Consider the following 16,487-nt stretch of genomic DNA (forward strand, 5'->3'; position numbering starts at 1 on the left):
AATTCCATGATCTCTCCTGCCTCTGAATCCTCACTGGGTTCCCCATACACACCTGGCAGCTGAGGAGTGCTGCTCCCTCAGCCTTTCCAGCTCTTCTGCAAGTGGAGCCCCAAAGAGCCTCTTCCACTGTGAGCAGATGACTGGCTCCAGCCTTGGCCACCACAGCTAGAAGGAAAGATGGAAACCAGCAGCATTAGTGGTGCACACTCAGTGGCTGTCTGCAGGCAGGTATGCAGGTTATCTCAGTCGGGTATGCAGAGAAAGGATTTCCACCCCCCCTATAAAAAGTCCAAGTTGCATATAAATGCAGGAGAAACATGAGAAGATTCACTTCCTGGCAATGTCAGGAGGATCATTTGTGACCATGTTTATACTGTGGTGCTCTGCAAGCCACAATAAAGCAGCTCCAAACTCGTCTCAAAGCTGACGCACATGCAGAAACATGTGTCCCCACGAGGAGTTACACACAGGATGCTTTGTGGACTTTTTGGTCACTTGACCTCTATCAACCAGTGCATCTGAAATGAAGACAAGTCTCCCAGCTTCTCACTTTCAAGCAGCCTCTGTTCTGCTGATCTAGACACTCTAGAACCAAGGCTGCATGCCCAGACCTGGGATCAGGGTACACAAACACGCTGCCATTTCCCAGAGGCGTCAAGAATTATCATCCCCATGCTTCCCAGTTTACACTGAGTGGAGATTAAAACAAGTGCCATGACCCAGAAGCGAGTTCTCACTCCCCAGATCAAACAAGGAGTTACCACTGCAGAGAAAAGCAGGACAGGGCACCGGCTCTGACAGGTTGTTAGCACATTGCTGACCACCATTGCTGGCTCCTCGCAGTCCAAGCTGGCATTAAGCAGGCCCTGGAGGAGAATGGGTTAGAAGATGACTACACACAGGTCTCTGTTGCTTTGGAATGCTTCACAAGCCATGTGTGAATTAAGCAAAGATAACTGCAGGGGTCAGCATGGGCTCAGCAAAAGAAACCTACAGCTGCTGCTTCCCTCACCAGCTTTGCTGGATTGGATTAAATAGCAGCTCTGCCTCTGCTTCCTCCTCTCTAGATGACTGCTCCTTGTCTGGGAATTTACACCAACAATTCTCAAAACAAGGGTACAAAGAGCAAGCCTCATTACTAAGAATAGCTTCCCTGTGAGGAAGAAAGGCTGAGAGACCTGGGGCTGTTTAACCTGCAGAAGAGCAGCCTGAGAGGGGATCTGCTCAGTGCTCAGCAAGAGCTAAAGGGTCAGGGGCAAGAGGATGCGGCCAGACTATTGTCAGTGGTGCTCAGTGACAGGGGGAACCCAGGGGGTTCTATCTGAACAGAGGAGAAACTTTGCTGGGAGAGTCCTGGAGCAGGCTGCTCAGAGAGGTTGTAGAGTCTCCTTCTCTGGAGAGGTTCCAAAGCCACCTGGACATTGTGACCCTGGGCAAGCTGCTGTGGGTGACCAGCAGCAGGCGGGTTGGACTGGATAATCTCCAGAGGTCCCTTCCACCCCCCACCATGCTGGGATTCTGTATAGTCAGGGATCCTGGTAAAGAAACATCTACTCTGGCTAGCACAGACACTGCAGCAGGATGACAGAGGCAGGCATTACCCTGAAGAAGTGAGCAGTGATGTCGTAGGAGAGTGCATACCCTCTGGAACAGGCCTGCTTCTGTGGGAAGACAAGGAGAGAACAAAACATTCATTCCTTCCCATTTGAACTGTGATTTTCTTAGACCATTTGGGGCGTCTGGCACAAGAGGACTTGGCACAAAACCACCCTGTGAGATCCCAAGCACCAGTCTGGACTGCAGAAACCTCATCTCCATAGAAATCAACACCACAGACTAGGTCAGTGCTTCAGAGTCCCAGCACCAAAAAGCAAACAGAATTATAGAATCATTGGGTTAGAAAAGACCTTTAAGATCACCAAGCCCAAACCAGCCCCCACGTGTCACAGACAGCAGAAGCAGTTTGTGTGGAATGGAGGCTCCTGGTTATACCTAATGTGACAGAACAGGAGAGCTTGGGAAGGGCAGTCAGGATGAATGCCCAGAAACAACAGTGATCCTTCAGAGCAGGAAACAGTGCCCTGTGGGACCTGCAGATCAACTGCTCCCGCTCCAGGAGGCTGCAGGGGTGTTGCTGAGTGTTGCCCTAGTGAACAAACATGGGAGGATGAGCAGGGCCTCACTACACACACAGTGAAGTTGTTTAACACCCTGGCACAATGGAGAAACTGGAGAAGAGCTCATGTTCAGCCCCTTCCAGGCCTCCACAGGAACACAGCAGGTTTCTCTCTAACTCATCATCAATAAATGAAGAGTGGTGGCAGAGAATGATGCATCCACACAGGAGAGGGCAGCCCCAAGGCTGCTGCATGCATGTGTGCACCAGAAACACGCACTGTTATGAACAAGACAGCTGGGAGGAGCACTCCTACTGCTCAAGCCACTGCCAGGCCACTCTGATTTCACCCCTGGACTCTGCCTACCCAGCTCCACTGCCATGCTGGTTGGCTCCACCCTGGATTTCCATAGACCATTTCCCAAGGATTCTCTTTCCACAGTGTAAAATGCCTTCAAATTCCAAAGGAATGAACCCAGAAGTCACCCCACAGCAGACAGTGCTGAGGGGAACCTGCAGAGTCAAGGGCTGGAAAAAGCCTTGAGCATGATGAGTTGAACACCCTGATATAAGCTCAGCTTAAGCTTGTCTGCATTTTAACTCCTGTCCTAACCCTAAGTTTAAAGTAGAACACTTAGGAAGGAGAAACAATCCCTTGGCCAACACATACCAGCTCTGAGTTTACAAAATGAAAGAAGTCTTCACAGTCCAACACAGTTTTCCTTCCTTTTTGACATGTCATGATCAGAGAGGATGCAGGGAGCCCTACCAGAAGCCTGTGGAAGGAAAACCAAAAGCCAAGCTGAAGTTGCCATCAAGAAGAGAACCAGACCCCCCACTCAGGGTGATGCTCAGGGCACTTTGTCAGACATGAGCAATCTCAAACACGTGGACACAAAGTGCATGAGGAATTTTTCTAGTTGCCCAGAGAAGAACCAGCATGTCAGTGAGACCCTGAGATACAAACCACGTTTCAAAGATGCTGTAAATGGGTCAAAAATGGAAACACAGACTTTGATGACAGCAGCAAACAGTCATTCAATGGTGGTTAACTCAAGTGGTGGGTTAAGAGTGTTGCTGGCTGTAAACATGAAGGTGTGTGGGTTTGCTGGTAGGGGCAACTTGTAGCCTGAGACAAAGTTAATTCATGGGAATAGCAGGGCATAAATCTCTCTTGCACAGATGTTACCATGACATTAAAGTGTTATTTTCACTGGCTGTGGGAGGCTGCCCAACTCTGCAGGGACACTCCATAACTGAATGGGTTGGTTTGAGGTGTTCCCAGCTGTCCAGGTCTGAACTTACCTTCTGTGCAGCAGCAACTCCTGCTGCCTCCACAGCTCCTCTCCCAGAGCAGAACCAGGTTTTCTGTTGTTCAGCCTCTCCTGAAGGATCTTGAATAGGAAGTGTCTCTGGCTATACCTGCAGCCAGCAAGGAACCTTTGCCTACAGCCCAGCTCCAGCACCAGCTCCTGAGCAGGGAGAGGGGGGAAAGTTGTTTGTCAGGGCCACATGCTGGTTTGTCTTCAAACCCTCTGTGTTTTGGTGAAGTAAAGCAAAGAGATCAATAGGAAAAATCTCTCTCTCCCTCTCTCCATTTCCATGCCACGGCTCAAGCCTGAGAGCCCAATGTCAGCCTTGCACACACTGAGGTACTGGGAAACACTCTGGTCAAATTCAAGGGTTGAATGCTTGCATCAGAGCCTGAAATCACCTGCAGCCTGCAGAGCATGTCAGGGTTGACCCACATCTTCGACTGGCCACAGCTACCCAGGTCCGACCTGGAATTAAGAGACACACCGGGTGACTGTCCCTCTCAGCCCAAGAGAACACCACCCAAACACAATGCCTGCAGATGAACATAAATCTCCAGCATTAATGCTCCTTAAATAAGTTGTAGTTGAGGCAGCACCTCTCCTCTAGCCCACCCTCCTCGTACTCCAGCTTCAGCCAGTTCCTCAGGGGCACTGCTGCCTGTCCGGCCAAACCAATCTGAATATAAATTCAACTTTCAAGACAGGCAAACAGACACGGGGCAGTGACTGCAGCCCCAGACCTCTGTCACCTACAGCAAGAGTCTGATGCAAAGATGGGTGAGTCAGGCAGAGCCACCTCCCAGCCAGCCCTGGGAGGAGGGAATTGCAGCCACAGCCTCACATAAGGCACAAGCTCCTGGCTCCTGGCTGGAAGGTCATGAGCAGCACCACTGCTGCTGTGAAGTGCAGGGATGGATACAGACTATTGTGGAGTACTAGGAACAGTTCTGGGCTCCCCAGGTCAAAAGAGACAAAGAGCTGCTGGAGAGAGACCAGTGGCAGCTATGAAGACATCATGGGGGAACTGAAGCATCTCTATGCTGAGAGCCCTGGGGCTGTTTAGCCTGGAGAAGAGCAGCCCCAGAGGGGATCTTCTCAATGCCCAGCAAGAGCTATAGCTTGGATGGGTGGGGGGGCAAGAGGATGGGCTCAGACTCTGTCAGTGGTGCCCAGTAACAGGACAAGGAGCAACAGGCATGAACTGGAACCCAGGAGGTTCCATCTGAACAGGAGGGAAAAATTCTTTGCTGTGAGGGTGCTGGAGCCCTGGAGCAGGCTGCCCAGAGAGGTTGTGGAGTCTCCTTCTCTGGAGTGATTCCAAGCCTGCCTGGACACTGTGATCCTGGGCAACCTGCTGTAGGTGACCCTTCTTTAACAGTGGGGTTGGACTAGATGATCCCCAGAGGTCCCTTCCAACCCTCAGCATGCTGGGATTCTGTGAGTACCTTTGTAAGGAATCCAGAATGGCATTGACAATAACGCCACACGCTGCCGCCAGGTCTCCATCGCAGCCACCAGAAGCAGAAGGTGCAGGGAGATACCACTGATAGATAGCCCAGTAATGGAAATCATGTCTGCAGCATTGAACAGAAGGTAGAAAGGCAGTCACAAAGTCTCAGTGGTGCACTTCCCGTGATGTAGGAGGAAGTTCGTACACCAAGCAGGGCCTGTTGTGACAGGACAAGGGGTGATGCTTTAAAGTAAGAGGGAGATTCAGGTTGGATAGAAGGAATGTTTGACACTGAGGGTGGTGAGGCACTGGCCCAGGTTGCCCAGCAAGGTGGGAGCTGCCCCATCCTTGGAACCATTCCAGGTCAGGTTGTCTGGGGCTCTGAGCAACCTGCTCTAGATGCAGATGTCTGACTGCAGCGGGGTTGGACTACATGAGCTTTAAAGGTCCCTTCCCACCCAAACCAGTCTGGGATTGTATGAATGACAGATAAAAGCACTCATATCAGCACAGATAAAGTCATCCACCATCCTCAAGTCCTACTTTCAGCCATCTCTTCCTTCTGGAAATGGAGAGGTTCTCGTGAAGTTATCTAGACTGCACATGAGGGGCAGAGTTTATCTTGGTGAACGTCCTGTTAAAGCACACCTCATGCTGCACTGACTGAGCTCTGGACAATCCCTACTAGTCAGCAGGCATTTGTGTCCTGCAACAGCTTGGGTTTTTAAGTCCTGATCTTCATTGTTTTTCCTTAATTTGGGTGGGAAAGACTCTAGAAGTGTTAGAGCCTCTCTTGCACTCACCTCTCCGAAGCAGAGAGAACATCCTTCTCAGGGAACACTTCCACCTCCCACAGCAGCCACTCCCTGAAAGACAACTGGGAAAAGCAGAGATTTAGATAAGAGGGTGACAAGCAAAGCAAGTAGCTTGTAACTTCAGGTAAAAGGGCAGAGCAGTTACCTCCTTCCCAGCACAGAACCCACCTTCACCCACACCCAGACACAATCCTGTTCAGATTAAGAGATAAGAAGCAGGTAGATATCAATCCAAGGAAGTTCCTGCATTGTTTCCCTTGCAAGGAATCTCACCTCAAACCCCACTGGTATTCAAAAATTCACTGAAAGCAAGCTTATAAAGATCTCTGGCACACACACACCCCCTTGGACATTTGCAAACATGCTCATCCTCTTAAAATCTAGATACCAGGATGAAGGTCTGCTCTTAGAAATAAACATGAGCAAAGGGCTGCAGTCAGACAGACTGGGCTGAGCATCAAAGGAAGGCTGTGATGCAAAGGTGTTCCAGCTAGCCACTCACAAGGAGTCATTCTAGCAACAGGAGCAACTCCTCTGCACAAAGACAAACTGGTTTTAAAGGAACTAGGTTAAAATAAGAAATCCTGTCAAATCAGATGCATTGCAAGGCTGGGGCAAAGAGAACAGCTGAGGTGTTAACCTGCTTCACAGCAAGGCAGAGCCAAATGATGCCAGGTACAGCAGTGGCATTTAGCCAAAGCACCAACAAAAGTCAGTGTTTTCTGTTGTGTGACTCACCACCACTCCTCAGGCAGCACTCAGGGGGGAGCTAAGGTTATGGACAACCCTTTTCTCTACCATTCCTGATCATTTTCTTACTGATAAGGTACATCTTGTTGTGCTTTCTGCTTTTGCAATAATGAGGACATAAAAGCTTCACCTCTAGTTTCCTATTTCTACCTCATCATCACTGTCTATTTTGAGCACACAACCCAGCACACACCTCCTTCAGCTGTCAGACCAACCCTTCAGGCATTAGGATCATAGAATCACAGAATCACTTTGGTTGGAAAAGAGCTTTAAGTTCATCCAGACCAAGCATGTGCCTCAGCACCACACCTCTGAGGCTTTTAAACATCTCCAGGGATGGGGATTTGACCACCTCCCTGGGCAGCTTGTTGCAGTGTTTGGGAACCCCTTCAGTGAAGAATTTTCTTCTAATGACCAACCTAAACCTCCCCCTAGTGCCACCTGAGGCCATTTCCTCCTGTCCAGTTGCTTGTTCTTTGGAAGAAGAGACTGGCCCCAACCTGGCTCCAGCCTTCTTTCAGGGAGGTGGAGAAAGCCAGAAGGTCTCCCCTCAGTCTCCTTTGCTCCAGGCTCAACAAACCCAGCTTCCTCAGCTGCTTCTCACAAGACCTTTGATGCCCTTCTCTGGACATGCTTCAGCACCTCAATATCCTTCTTGGAGTCAGGGGCCCAAAAGTGAACCCAGGATTCTAGGTCAGGGAGATGATCACTTCCCTGGTCCTGCTGGCCACACTGTTGCTGACCCAAGGCAGGATTCTGTTGGCCTTCTTGGCCACCTGGGCACATGCTGGCTCATCTTCAGCCACTGCTGCTCAAGCCACTCCTGTTTTTACAGGAAGCTTTATATCACCTATAAAGAAATTGCAAAGGGCAGGTGTGAGAAAACAGAGTCATGGGAAGACTCATACCTGGAATGCTTTTTCCTTCAAGAGCTCTTGGAAGTGTGTTTGCTTCCATAAAGAGAGGCTGGCTCTTCTGTAGTTGAGGGAGGGACATGACAGGGAACTCCAGATTGGGTCACTTTGAGCCTCCTGGCACAGGATTCCTCGAGCTTCCAAGCACAGCCGGGGCACAAGGTACTGCAGCTAAAACAAAGACACAAACTCTGCTCATTCCCAGCACCAAAGCAAGCTCTGGTTGTGTGAAACAGCCAAACAGGCACATCCACCAAATGGTAACCTGGGAGGGTACCAAAAGGCATTATTACATAGGGGGTTTTGGTACCAGTTATGGTTGCACAGGGGGAAATAGATCCCAAACTGATTTTTCTCATGAGTAACAGCAAAACATGTTCACTTTTACCTTCTTAACAAGGCCAGGAGGAAGCAAGGCCCTCAGCTCTTCATGAGAAGAGGATGAAAACTTGCACATGAGATAAGATACTGCTGCAGTGCAGAACCTGACAAAGAAAAAGTACAAGCTCTGTTATCTGCTAGGTTCCATCATATCTTTTCCTACTCATGGAAGTCCAAAGTCAGAACAAAGATTTGGCTGTGAAAAATGCTTTTAACCAACGTGCCACCAAATCCCAGCAAGGTAGGGGTTGGAAGAGACCTCTGGGGATGATCCAGTACAACCCCCCTACTAAAGCAGGGTCACCCACAGCAGGTTGCCCAGGATCACAATGTTCAGGCAGGTTTGGAATCTCTCCAGAGAAGGAGACTCCACAACCTCTGGGCAGCCTGCTCCAGGGCTCCAGCACCCTCACAGTAAAGTTTCTCCTCCTGTTTAGCTGGAACCTCCTGGGTTCCAATTTGTGCCCATTGCCCCTTGTCCTGTTACTGGCCCCATCCTCTTATCCCCTCTCCTTTAGCTCTTGCTGAGCATTGATCGGATCCTCTCTCAAGTTGCTCTCCTCCAGGCTAAACAGCCCCAGGTCCCTCAGCCTTTCCTCCTCACAAAGACACTAATTTGCTTTCAGGACCACTTCTGTTGATGTTGTTCCAACCCCACCTACATTAACAGCACAAATTTCAGTACCAGTGACTGAACTGAAACCTCTGACAGCATCCAGCCAGCCCTTCCTTCAGTAGGCAGCACAACCAGGATGCTCTTCCAGGTGGGATCTGTTTCTCTGTGCAACACAAACCTATTGCTCTAAAATGCTCCACAGGAGCTCCACCAGCACCCCTCTGTTGGCAAAATGAAACCCATCACCCAGGGAAGTGAGGAGGTGGTGGATGCCTGATCTTACCTCATGCAGAAGACAAAAGACTCCTGGGTCCTGCACGCTAGCAAGCAGTTCCAGTACTCCAAAACAGAAAGGCCCTGCTCAGGAGCAGGCTGAGGAACCCCAAAACTGGCTTCCACTGCAGGGATTAGAGCTCTGGACTCACTCAAGTGGATCACAAAAGCTGCTAGTCCTAAAATGTGAGCATCGTTCAGGGAAGGACCCTGCAAGCCAAACACGAGTAAAGAACCAAAGGGTCAGAACCATTTCAGTTGCAAGAACACAACCTTTGTCAGAAAGCCCTCAGAATTAATCTAGCAGCAGAGCACTGCTTCTGTCCAATGACTAATTAGTGCAGCAATGTCAGCTCAGGAGAGGAGGAGGCACCAGCTCCTTCAAACATGTTCTTCCTTTCTTGCAGTCGTGCAGCTGTCTCAGGCCAACCTGCAGCTCAGTTTGTGTGTTTCTGTTAAACAACAGCTCAGAGCAACTAGCTGTAACCTAGTCCAGAGAATATGGAGACTCTGAAGGTTTTTGAGCTTCTGTGACAGCTAATATAGTCCATCAACCTTTCATTTCACCTTTAGAGTTTCATGGGGTAAAGGAAATAAACCCAGCAGGTCACCAGAAGGAAACCATGCACTGCTGTGCCCCAAATCTAGGGTCTTCTTTTCATTTTTGATGGGGTATGCAACTGAAATACTCAGCATGGAAGCTCTGGAGTGAAATATTCAACAATTTTCTTTTGTCTCTGCTCATGAACTTCCTTACTGTAGCTTCTCTGAAAGACATCTCAGAGTGCACTACCCTTCAGCAGCAATATTTCTGTAGGGAAAGCCTCAGCTCACATTCCTCAGAGCAAACCCTGATTATCTGTCCAAAATGAGGTCTTGTTTTTGTTGTTTGGGGTGCTTTTGAAAGCCTGAGAGCTGATGATTTCCCTTGGTGGTGCAGTCCAGACAGGCAATGCCCCACAGCTCAGGAAATGGAGGTGGGATAGCCTTTAGCACGCTATACCCATAGGATTTGTGGCTGGAAAACTAACCTGGTGATAAATAAGCTGGCAGAGCCTGCCCAGGAGTGCAGGTAAGAGATTCCTGTGTCCACACATCATCTTCACCAACAAGGAGAGGCATGGTCCCTGCCTGCAGGAGGGAGAAAAACACATGCTCATTTTACTGCTGATTTTTACCCCCAGTACAGGAAGAGGTCTTTAAAAATGCTGAAACACAGAGAACCTGAGCCACACTTGCCTCTAAATACAGGACAATTATCATGCCAGCCTCCAGTGTCACTTCTGGAGTGACCTGAGCAGAAGATCCCCACAAAGGGAAGAACTCCAGCAGTGCCCTGCCTCAAATATTATAAAATGTGTGGTCAAAGAGGTGTCCTGAGATGACTACAAAGAGAGGAGGAAGCTGCCTGGGGCACAAACAGCTTTGTTCAAATGGAGAGCACAAGTTAAACAGAGACAGGGCAATAAATGGGATCAAAAGCCAAAGCAAGAGAAGAAAGAAAGAATATGACAAGGTCCTGTTGCAGAATAGAGGAAGGGAGGGAAGGAAAAAGGGGAGGAGGGACTTTCCCACCCAGCTAACAGAAAAAAACACATCCTCAAAGGAGATCAGGTGAGGAGTTGGGGTTAGAAACAGTTTCCGAGGACATTCTTGTTTATCACAGCTACTTCCCAGCACAGGTGTTCCACACACCTGCTCCAGGGCAAACCAGTGTAAGGCAGAGGGAAAGAGGCACACTGCACTTCAGAGAGGCAGCCACTGCTCCAGCACTGTGGGCAGCAGCAACCCCAGGCAACTTGTTTTCCAACAAAACCATTTTCCAGTGAACACAATGTTTAGAGAATTCTGTTATGTCAGGAAGGAGATGGCTACTGAGAGTCCTTCCAGGGGTGGAGGAGTGCTCATACAGTCCAGAGCCAGAACAAGTCCCTTCCAGGGGCAACAGGGGATGGGAGGCAGAGAGAAGGTGGACTGTGCTGCTCCTCTTGCACCTGCAGTGCTCAGCCTTGTGCCTCACTCATTTCATGTTAGAAATGGCACTACAGATGAAGGCTGAAGGTGCCAAAAAGACACCCCAAAGACACAGCAGCACTCACTGTCAAAGACAAGCCTCCTCCTCCTCCCTGATCTCTGGTGTTAGCCAGGAAGTAATTCCTGGAGAGAGGGAGTTTGCTCCATTCCCCACCCCTCAGCATGGAGCCTGAGCACAGTGTTTGTGGGAAGCTGTCACCGAGCACAAAGCAGAGCCAAGTGCCACCTTCTGATGGGATCAGGAGCAGGAGCACAGAGACACATCAAAGTGAGAGAGTTCTTAGATTACAGAAACTCAGAACAAAGCAAGTCCCTCCTCACCCCTGGATAAGCACTGAAATTCTACTGTTTAGCCAGTTCTGAGTTCCCTGCTTCTTTTACTCACATCTTACCTGTCAGGAGGGTTCAAATGGGAAGCAGCAATTAGGTTTTGGCAGAATGATGTCAGCAGAAGATCAACAACCTGAAATGAGAGGCACGTTGCTAATTCCTACTTATCTAGGTCTGGGTTTGTGCTGTATATGTATTGCTTCTGACATTGAAACAAGAGACAAATTGGTTAATGGCATGCACCAGTTGCACAGGACCCACTGGTGCTGAGAAAAGCTGGGAAGTTAAGCTCCTAACAGCCCTGGAATGATCCCAGCCCCCAGCTCTCAAGAGGAGCCTGGTGAAGAGAGCTAAGCTCACCATAGGATTGCTCAGACAGGACATATCTCTACATCTCACCACCAGTCACCCCACAGCTTCCAGGAGGTTAAACACATGAATAGTTTGTGCAGGGCAGGAGCAGGCAGACAAAAGGAGGATGAATTTCCTGGCCTCTGCAGACAAACAGCCTTTCACACCTATCCAGCTGCACTTTTACCTCCCCAGCCTCACTGTTTCTCACCACCCCCCCCCAGCCAGATGGTACTCACAGGCTGACGGCTGGGCTCCAGCCTGGGGGCAGAAATGTCTATTTGGATGGGAGAATTTGAAGTAGCAGCTTCATTCTCATCACTGCTGGGGCCCAAAACGCTTCTGAGTCTGTCAGAAATAACAGCAATCTGTGCTGGCACATCTGCAGGAACAGGATGGGAGAACCAAGACAGAAGGCATGGAAGAGTTACACCTCCACATGGCAGGAAGAACAACAAATAAGATTAATTCATCACAGCCCAAAGTAGGTTATGAAAAGCTTTCCTGAGCAAAAAAAATGTTAGCTGGGACACAGTGATCACAGACTCACAGAATGATAGTTTAGGCTGGAAAAGACCTTGAAGATCATCAAGCCAAATCATTCTCTAACTCAAGCAAGTCTGGTGCTAAACCATGTCCCTCAGTACCACATCTCTTGTCTTTTAAATGCCTCCAGGGATGGGGATTCAACCATCTCCCTGGCCTGTTCCAGTGTTTGAGAACACTTTCAGTCTATAAGTTTCTTCTAATGTCCAGCCTAAACCTCCCCTGGTGCAGTTTGAGGCCATTTCCTCTTGTCCTGTCACTTGTTCCTTGGGAGAAGAGACCAACCACCACCTGGCTCTAAACTCCTTTCAGGGAGTTGTAGAGAGCCAGAAGGTCTCCCCTCAGCCTCCTTTTCTCCAGGCTCAACAAACCCCAGTTTTCCCAGCTGCTCCTCACAAGACTGGCTCTCCAAACCCTTCACTAGCTTCATTGAATCACCATCTCCACCTTAGAAGCCAGCAGTACTTTTTCCCCAGTGCTACTACCAATACACATCAGGAACAGTTTGTCACACCACAAAGGAAAAAGGTCAAAAGGGGCCCAAACCACTGGGCAAGCCCAGGAATGGTGCTGCCCCTTTGGCAGAGATCAGTGTGGTCCCAAGTGACCATCCCAAAGCTGCAGACCTGGAGTTCTGAGCTCAAGTAGGGGAAAGGAGAGACCTTGCTGTGGCCTTTCAGTACTCAAAGGGGCTGGTAAGCAGAGGGGGACAGACTTTTTAGCAGGGCCTGTTGTGACAGGACAAGGGGTGATGGTTTAAACTAGAAGAGGAGAGATCCAGACTAGATGGAAGGAATTTATTAACACTGAGGGTGATGAGACCCTGCCCCAGTTTGCCCAAAGAGGTGGGAGATGCCCCATCCATGGAACCATTGCAGGTCAGGTTGTTTTGAGCTCTGAGCAACCTGCTCTAGTTCCAGTTGTCCCTGCTGACTGCAGGGAGGTTGGCTGGATGAGCTTTAAAGGTCCTGTCCCACCCAAACCAGTCTGTGATTCTGATTTCACAGGAGAAGCAGCACATGTGCTTCCAAACTATTTAATACTGTTAAATGAAGGAGCAAAGATGAGAAGTCCCTTTCCAGCAGCTCTTCCCTTGTGAATGATTGATCCTGTCCCTTGGCCACTCTGAAGTGCAGCCATTTTTTGTAGTCACTTCAAAGAGATTGGATCAGGGAGCAGATTCCAGTTAACAATAACCAGTCTGTGATGGTGTGAAATACATCAGCTGTTAAATACTTAGATATTCATAGCTGGAAGGGCTATACAGATCTGAAAGATGACCATCTTCAGGTCCCAGTGGCAAGTAACTCCTGCTGCTGCTTTGGCCAGCATTAGTCACATTTATTAACACAGCTGTTGCAACAAGCAATTAGGGGTGGCTCTAACCTGTCTCCCTGCATACCTTTGTGTTTAGCCTGGTCCACAACCAGTGCTCTCAGCTCAGCCAGTTCAGCCTCCAGCTGCTCAATAGGCTCTTTGGAATGGTCAGTGTCTGCTTTTGCTTCATCTGGATATGAAAGAGAGAAACACAACAGCTCATCCTCACCCCATGTGTTACACCAGCACTCAGCAGCCTCTGCACAGGTTTGCTCCAAAAGCAGCATTTCCTTTTCTGAAAGGCATAGCAGAACCCCAAAACATCAATCTGCCACAGGAGCAGCTCTGCTTTCGTGTTCAAATGTGCCCTTTGATTAATCATTTATGAGCTTACACCTAGCTGCAGAAAGGATTCAGCTTTCAAAGACAAAAAGGGAAGGAATTCTCCTTCCAGAGCTGCCTTCCTACTTGCTTCAGCTCTCTGCCCCTCACAGAAACGTTTGCTGTCCTCAGAAGACTCAGATGGAACCAGCCTCAAAACACAGACACATACAGGATGCTACAGCACCAGCTCCTCAAGCCAGAACTCTGCCACATCTCCAGACATTCCCTGTAACTCTTCTTGGCTTAAAGAAGAAATAAAAGGAAATTCCTGTTGCCACTACAAAGAGTGTCACCAGCCACCAGCTGCCACAGCATGGTCCTAGCCACCACCTGTGCAGCTGGCTGGGCAGGACAGAGTCTCCTACACAGCCAGAAATAACCCAGCCAGGAACAGGAGTAAATAATTCATTCAAATTAATACTCGTTGCAAAGAGGCTGTAAAGCAGAGAGGTGTTGGGAGCCTGCTGAGTCACCTCCTGCACTCAGGGAGCACCAGCAGGGCAGGCCTGGAGCTGACAACAGCCAGTCCTGCCCCAAATCCTGCCTCTGTGCAAGGGCATCAGGAGGGATCTGGGTGCGGGGGGTGGCAGAGGACATAGATCAGAATGCAGGGGACAGGATCAGGATGCAGAGCAGGATGCTGGGGAATGGCAGGGACCCAGCTCAGATCAATCAGAATGCAGGGGACATGATTAGGACACAGGGGATGGCAGGGGATGCAGATCAGGATGCAGGAGACGGGATCAGAATGCAGATCAGGGGGGAGGAGATGGCAGGGGGTGGGATCAGGACACAGGGGACACAGATGAGGATAGAGGGGACAGGATTACGATGTAGGGGATGGCATTAGGATGTCAGGAGTGGCAGGGCATGCAGATCAGAGTGCAGGGGACGCAGCTCAGGCCATGCCACTAGAGGTCACTGGCAATTCAAAGGCTCCTGCCGAGCCCTGATTGCCCGGCGGGATTGTGCCCATCCCGGCAGGCCCCAGGGATCCCTCATCCCTGCCGTTGCCAGGACAACCTCCGCAGGCAGGCTCTGCACATCTGCGCTCCCAGGACTGCTTTGTCATGGCTCTGAGCTGCAGCATGGCCAGAGCGCTTCCAACACCCCAAAAGCACTCCAAGAAGGAGCCAGTCACAGATCCAGCTTCAGATATTCATCCCCCCACACACCCCAGGAGTGATCCCTGGTCATAGTTTGACCTTTTCATTCCACATAAACCTGCAGTGAGGGGGCTGCCTGTTTTAAGAGGCATTGGAAACACCCCCTTGCTGAAAGAGAGAGCAAAGCTCATTACATGCCAGTTAAACCAACACACCAGTGATGTGGCTGCAGTGATGGGACCTGAAATTAGTGGGGCCTTCCTACTCAAACAACTGTAAACTGCACTGCAACCCCTTTAGAGCTGACACCTTCCCCAGCCCCTTCTGTCCTCCAGACCCCAGTAATGCACTCTTAAAGGAGGATGACATTACTCAAGGGCTGAGCACAGCCAGCTCACACCCAGGGCTGTGAAGCATCCAAGCTGCAAAGGCTGATTCGTTGGGATGTGTTTGAGGTGATGTCAGTCAGCCAGACTGAGATGATGTCAATCAGCCAGCTCAGGCATCCTGCAGCCTCAGCACCATGCTCTGCACCAACCAAGGGCAGAAATCCTGCCTGAGCAGGAGACAATCACTGTAGGAGGAACTAGGTGGTGTCTCAGCAAGAGATTAAGAACATGCAGGTATGTATGGAGAGGTTAAAGACCTCCTCAGCCCTAACTTCTGGAAAGTTTCCCCTCCAGGGGTGAAGCAATGGAAGTATTAATTTGTCTTCAAGCTGATGCATAAGTAGATGCTTTTTTTTACCTTGTGTTTTCTCTTTCAGAGCATGACAGGCTTGTGTGTATGTGGAGTACAAGTTTGAGGGGATTTTATCAGCTCTAGGAGAAGAAAGAAAAAGACAGACATCCATTATACCACATAACCTCATTATGGTAAACAGAAGCACAAACAGCAGCCCTGCCATGAAATGTCATTACAGCAGCTCTGAAGCACAGAGAGCATCTCAAGCATTTTTTTAATCATCATCTGACACAAAGGCCAGAAAATTATATCCAAGGCTTCCAGAGCCAGTATTATAGGTGTGTAACACACACTAGGATCAGGGAATCATGGAATCATTTTGGTTGAAAGAGACCTCTAAGATCATTGAGTCCAAGCATTAGCCCAGAACTACCAGGTCACCACTACACCATGTGCCTCACCACCACATCTCCATGGCTTTGAAAACCCTCCAGGGATGGGGACTCCACCACTGCCCTGAATAGCCTGGGCCATGCTTTGACAGCCCTCAAGGGGAAGAAATTGTTCCTCATGTCCAACCTGAATCTCCCCTGGGGCAACTTGAAGCCATTTCCTCTACAGGAGCCCAATACTATGTTATTAATACACTAATACCCATTTCATGTGCAGTACATGTTTAAGATCACAAGCTGTATGACATGCAGTGCTCACACACCTAAAACACCAAGGTGATGGACACCAGTCTGACCTTCAGACTCAGCACAAAATTATATCCAGCACTAGAAACACATCACACATTCAGCTGCTTCTCTTCCAGCTTTCCTGGTGAAGAGTGATCCAGTCTGTTTTAGCCAGACTGAAATGACAAGGTAGGACCCAATCCCTCACTTGCAGACAGAGTTGCCAACATTTTCTTCCTTCATGACAGGTTACAGAGGAATTACTGCATTTAAATCAAGCTGCAATGCAGACAAGCTCTTTTAAACAGGTCTGCAGGACAAGCCTGAGTTCTGAGAGGGGCTAGATGATCCCTAGAGGTCCCTTTTCAACCTCCACCAAGCTGGGATTTTGTGAAGAAGAAAGTCCAGCAGCTTGTGCAGAAAA

General features: G+C 49.4%; 1 protein-coding gene across 1 annotated transcript in view; it reads right to left on the reverse strand.

Moving 5' to 3' along the window:
- Window positions 1-16,487, reverse strand: part of FANCA (FA complementation group A) — a 42,930-nt gene that overhangs the window by 7,457 nt on the left and 18,986 nt on the right. Inside the window, exons 21-36 of the mRNA XM_054170313.1 lie at window positions 15,447-15,520; window positions 13,295-13,399; window positions 11,586-11,728; window positions 11,058-11,128; window positions 9,663-9,762; window positions 8,642-8,841; window positions 7,750-7,846; window positions 7,356-7,532; window positions 5,686-5,759; window positions 4,878-5,006; window positions 3,831-3,897; window positions 3,422-3,588; window positions 2,787-2,892; window positions 1,602-1,661; window positions 762-866; window positions 53-165 (exon numbers count right to left, since the gene is read on the reverse strand). Of these exons, the coding sequence (XP_054026288.1) occupies window positions 53-165; window positions 762-866; window positions 1,602-1,661; window positions 2,787-2,892; window positions 3,422-3,588; window positions 3,831-3,897; window positions 4,878-5,006; window positions 5,686-5,759; window positions 7,356-7,532; window positions 7,750-7,846; window positions 8,642-8,841; window positions 9,663-9,762; window positions 11,058-11,128; window positions 11,586-11,728; window positions 13,295-13,399; window positions 15,447-15,520 (1,788 nt within the window). The remainder of the gene's footprint in view (window positions 1-52; window positions 166-761; window positions 867-1,601; window positions 1,662-2,786; window positions 2,893-3,421; window positions 3,589-3,830; window positions 3,898-4,877; window positions 5,007-5,685; window positions 5,760-7,355; window positions 7,533-7,749; window positions 7,847-8,641; window positions 8,842-9,662; window positions 9,763-11,057; window positions 11,129-11,585; window positions 11,729-13,294; window positions 13,400-15,446; window positions 15,521-16,487) is intronic.

The sequence above is a fragment of the Dryobates pubescens genome, chromosome 19 (genome assembly GCF_014839835.1).
Source record: "Dryobates pubescens isolate bDryPub1 chromosome 19, bDryPub1.pri, whole genome shotgun sequence".
NCBI lineage: Eukaryota > Metazoa > Chordata > Aves > Piciformes > Picidae > Dryobates > Dryobates pubescens.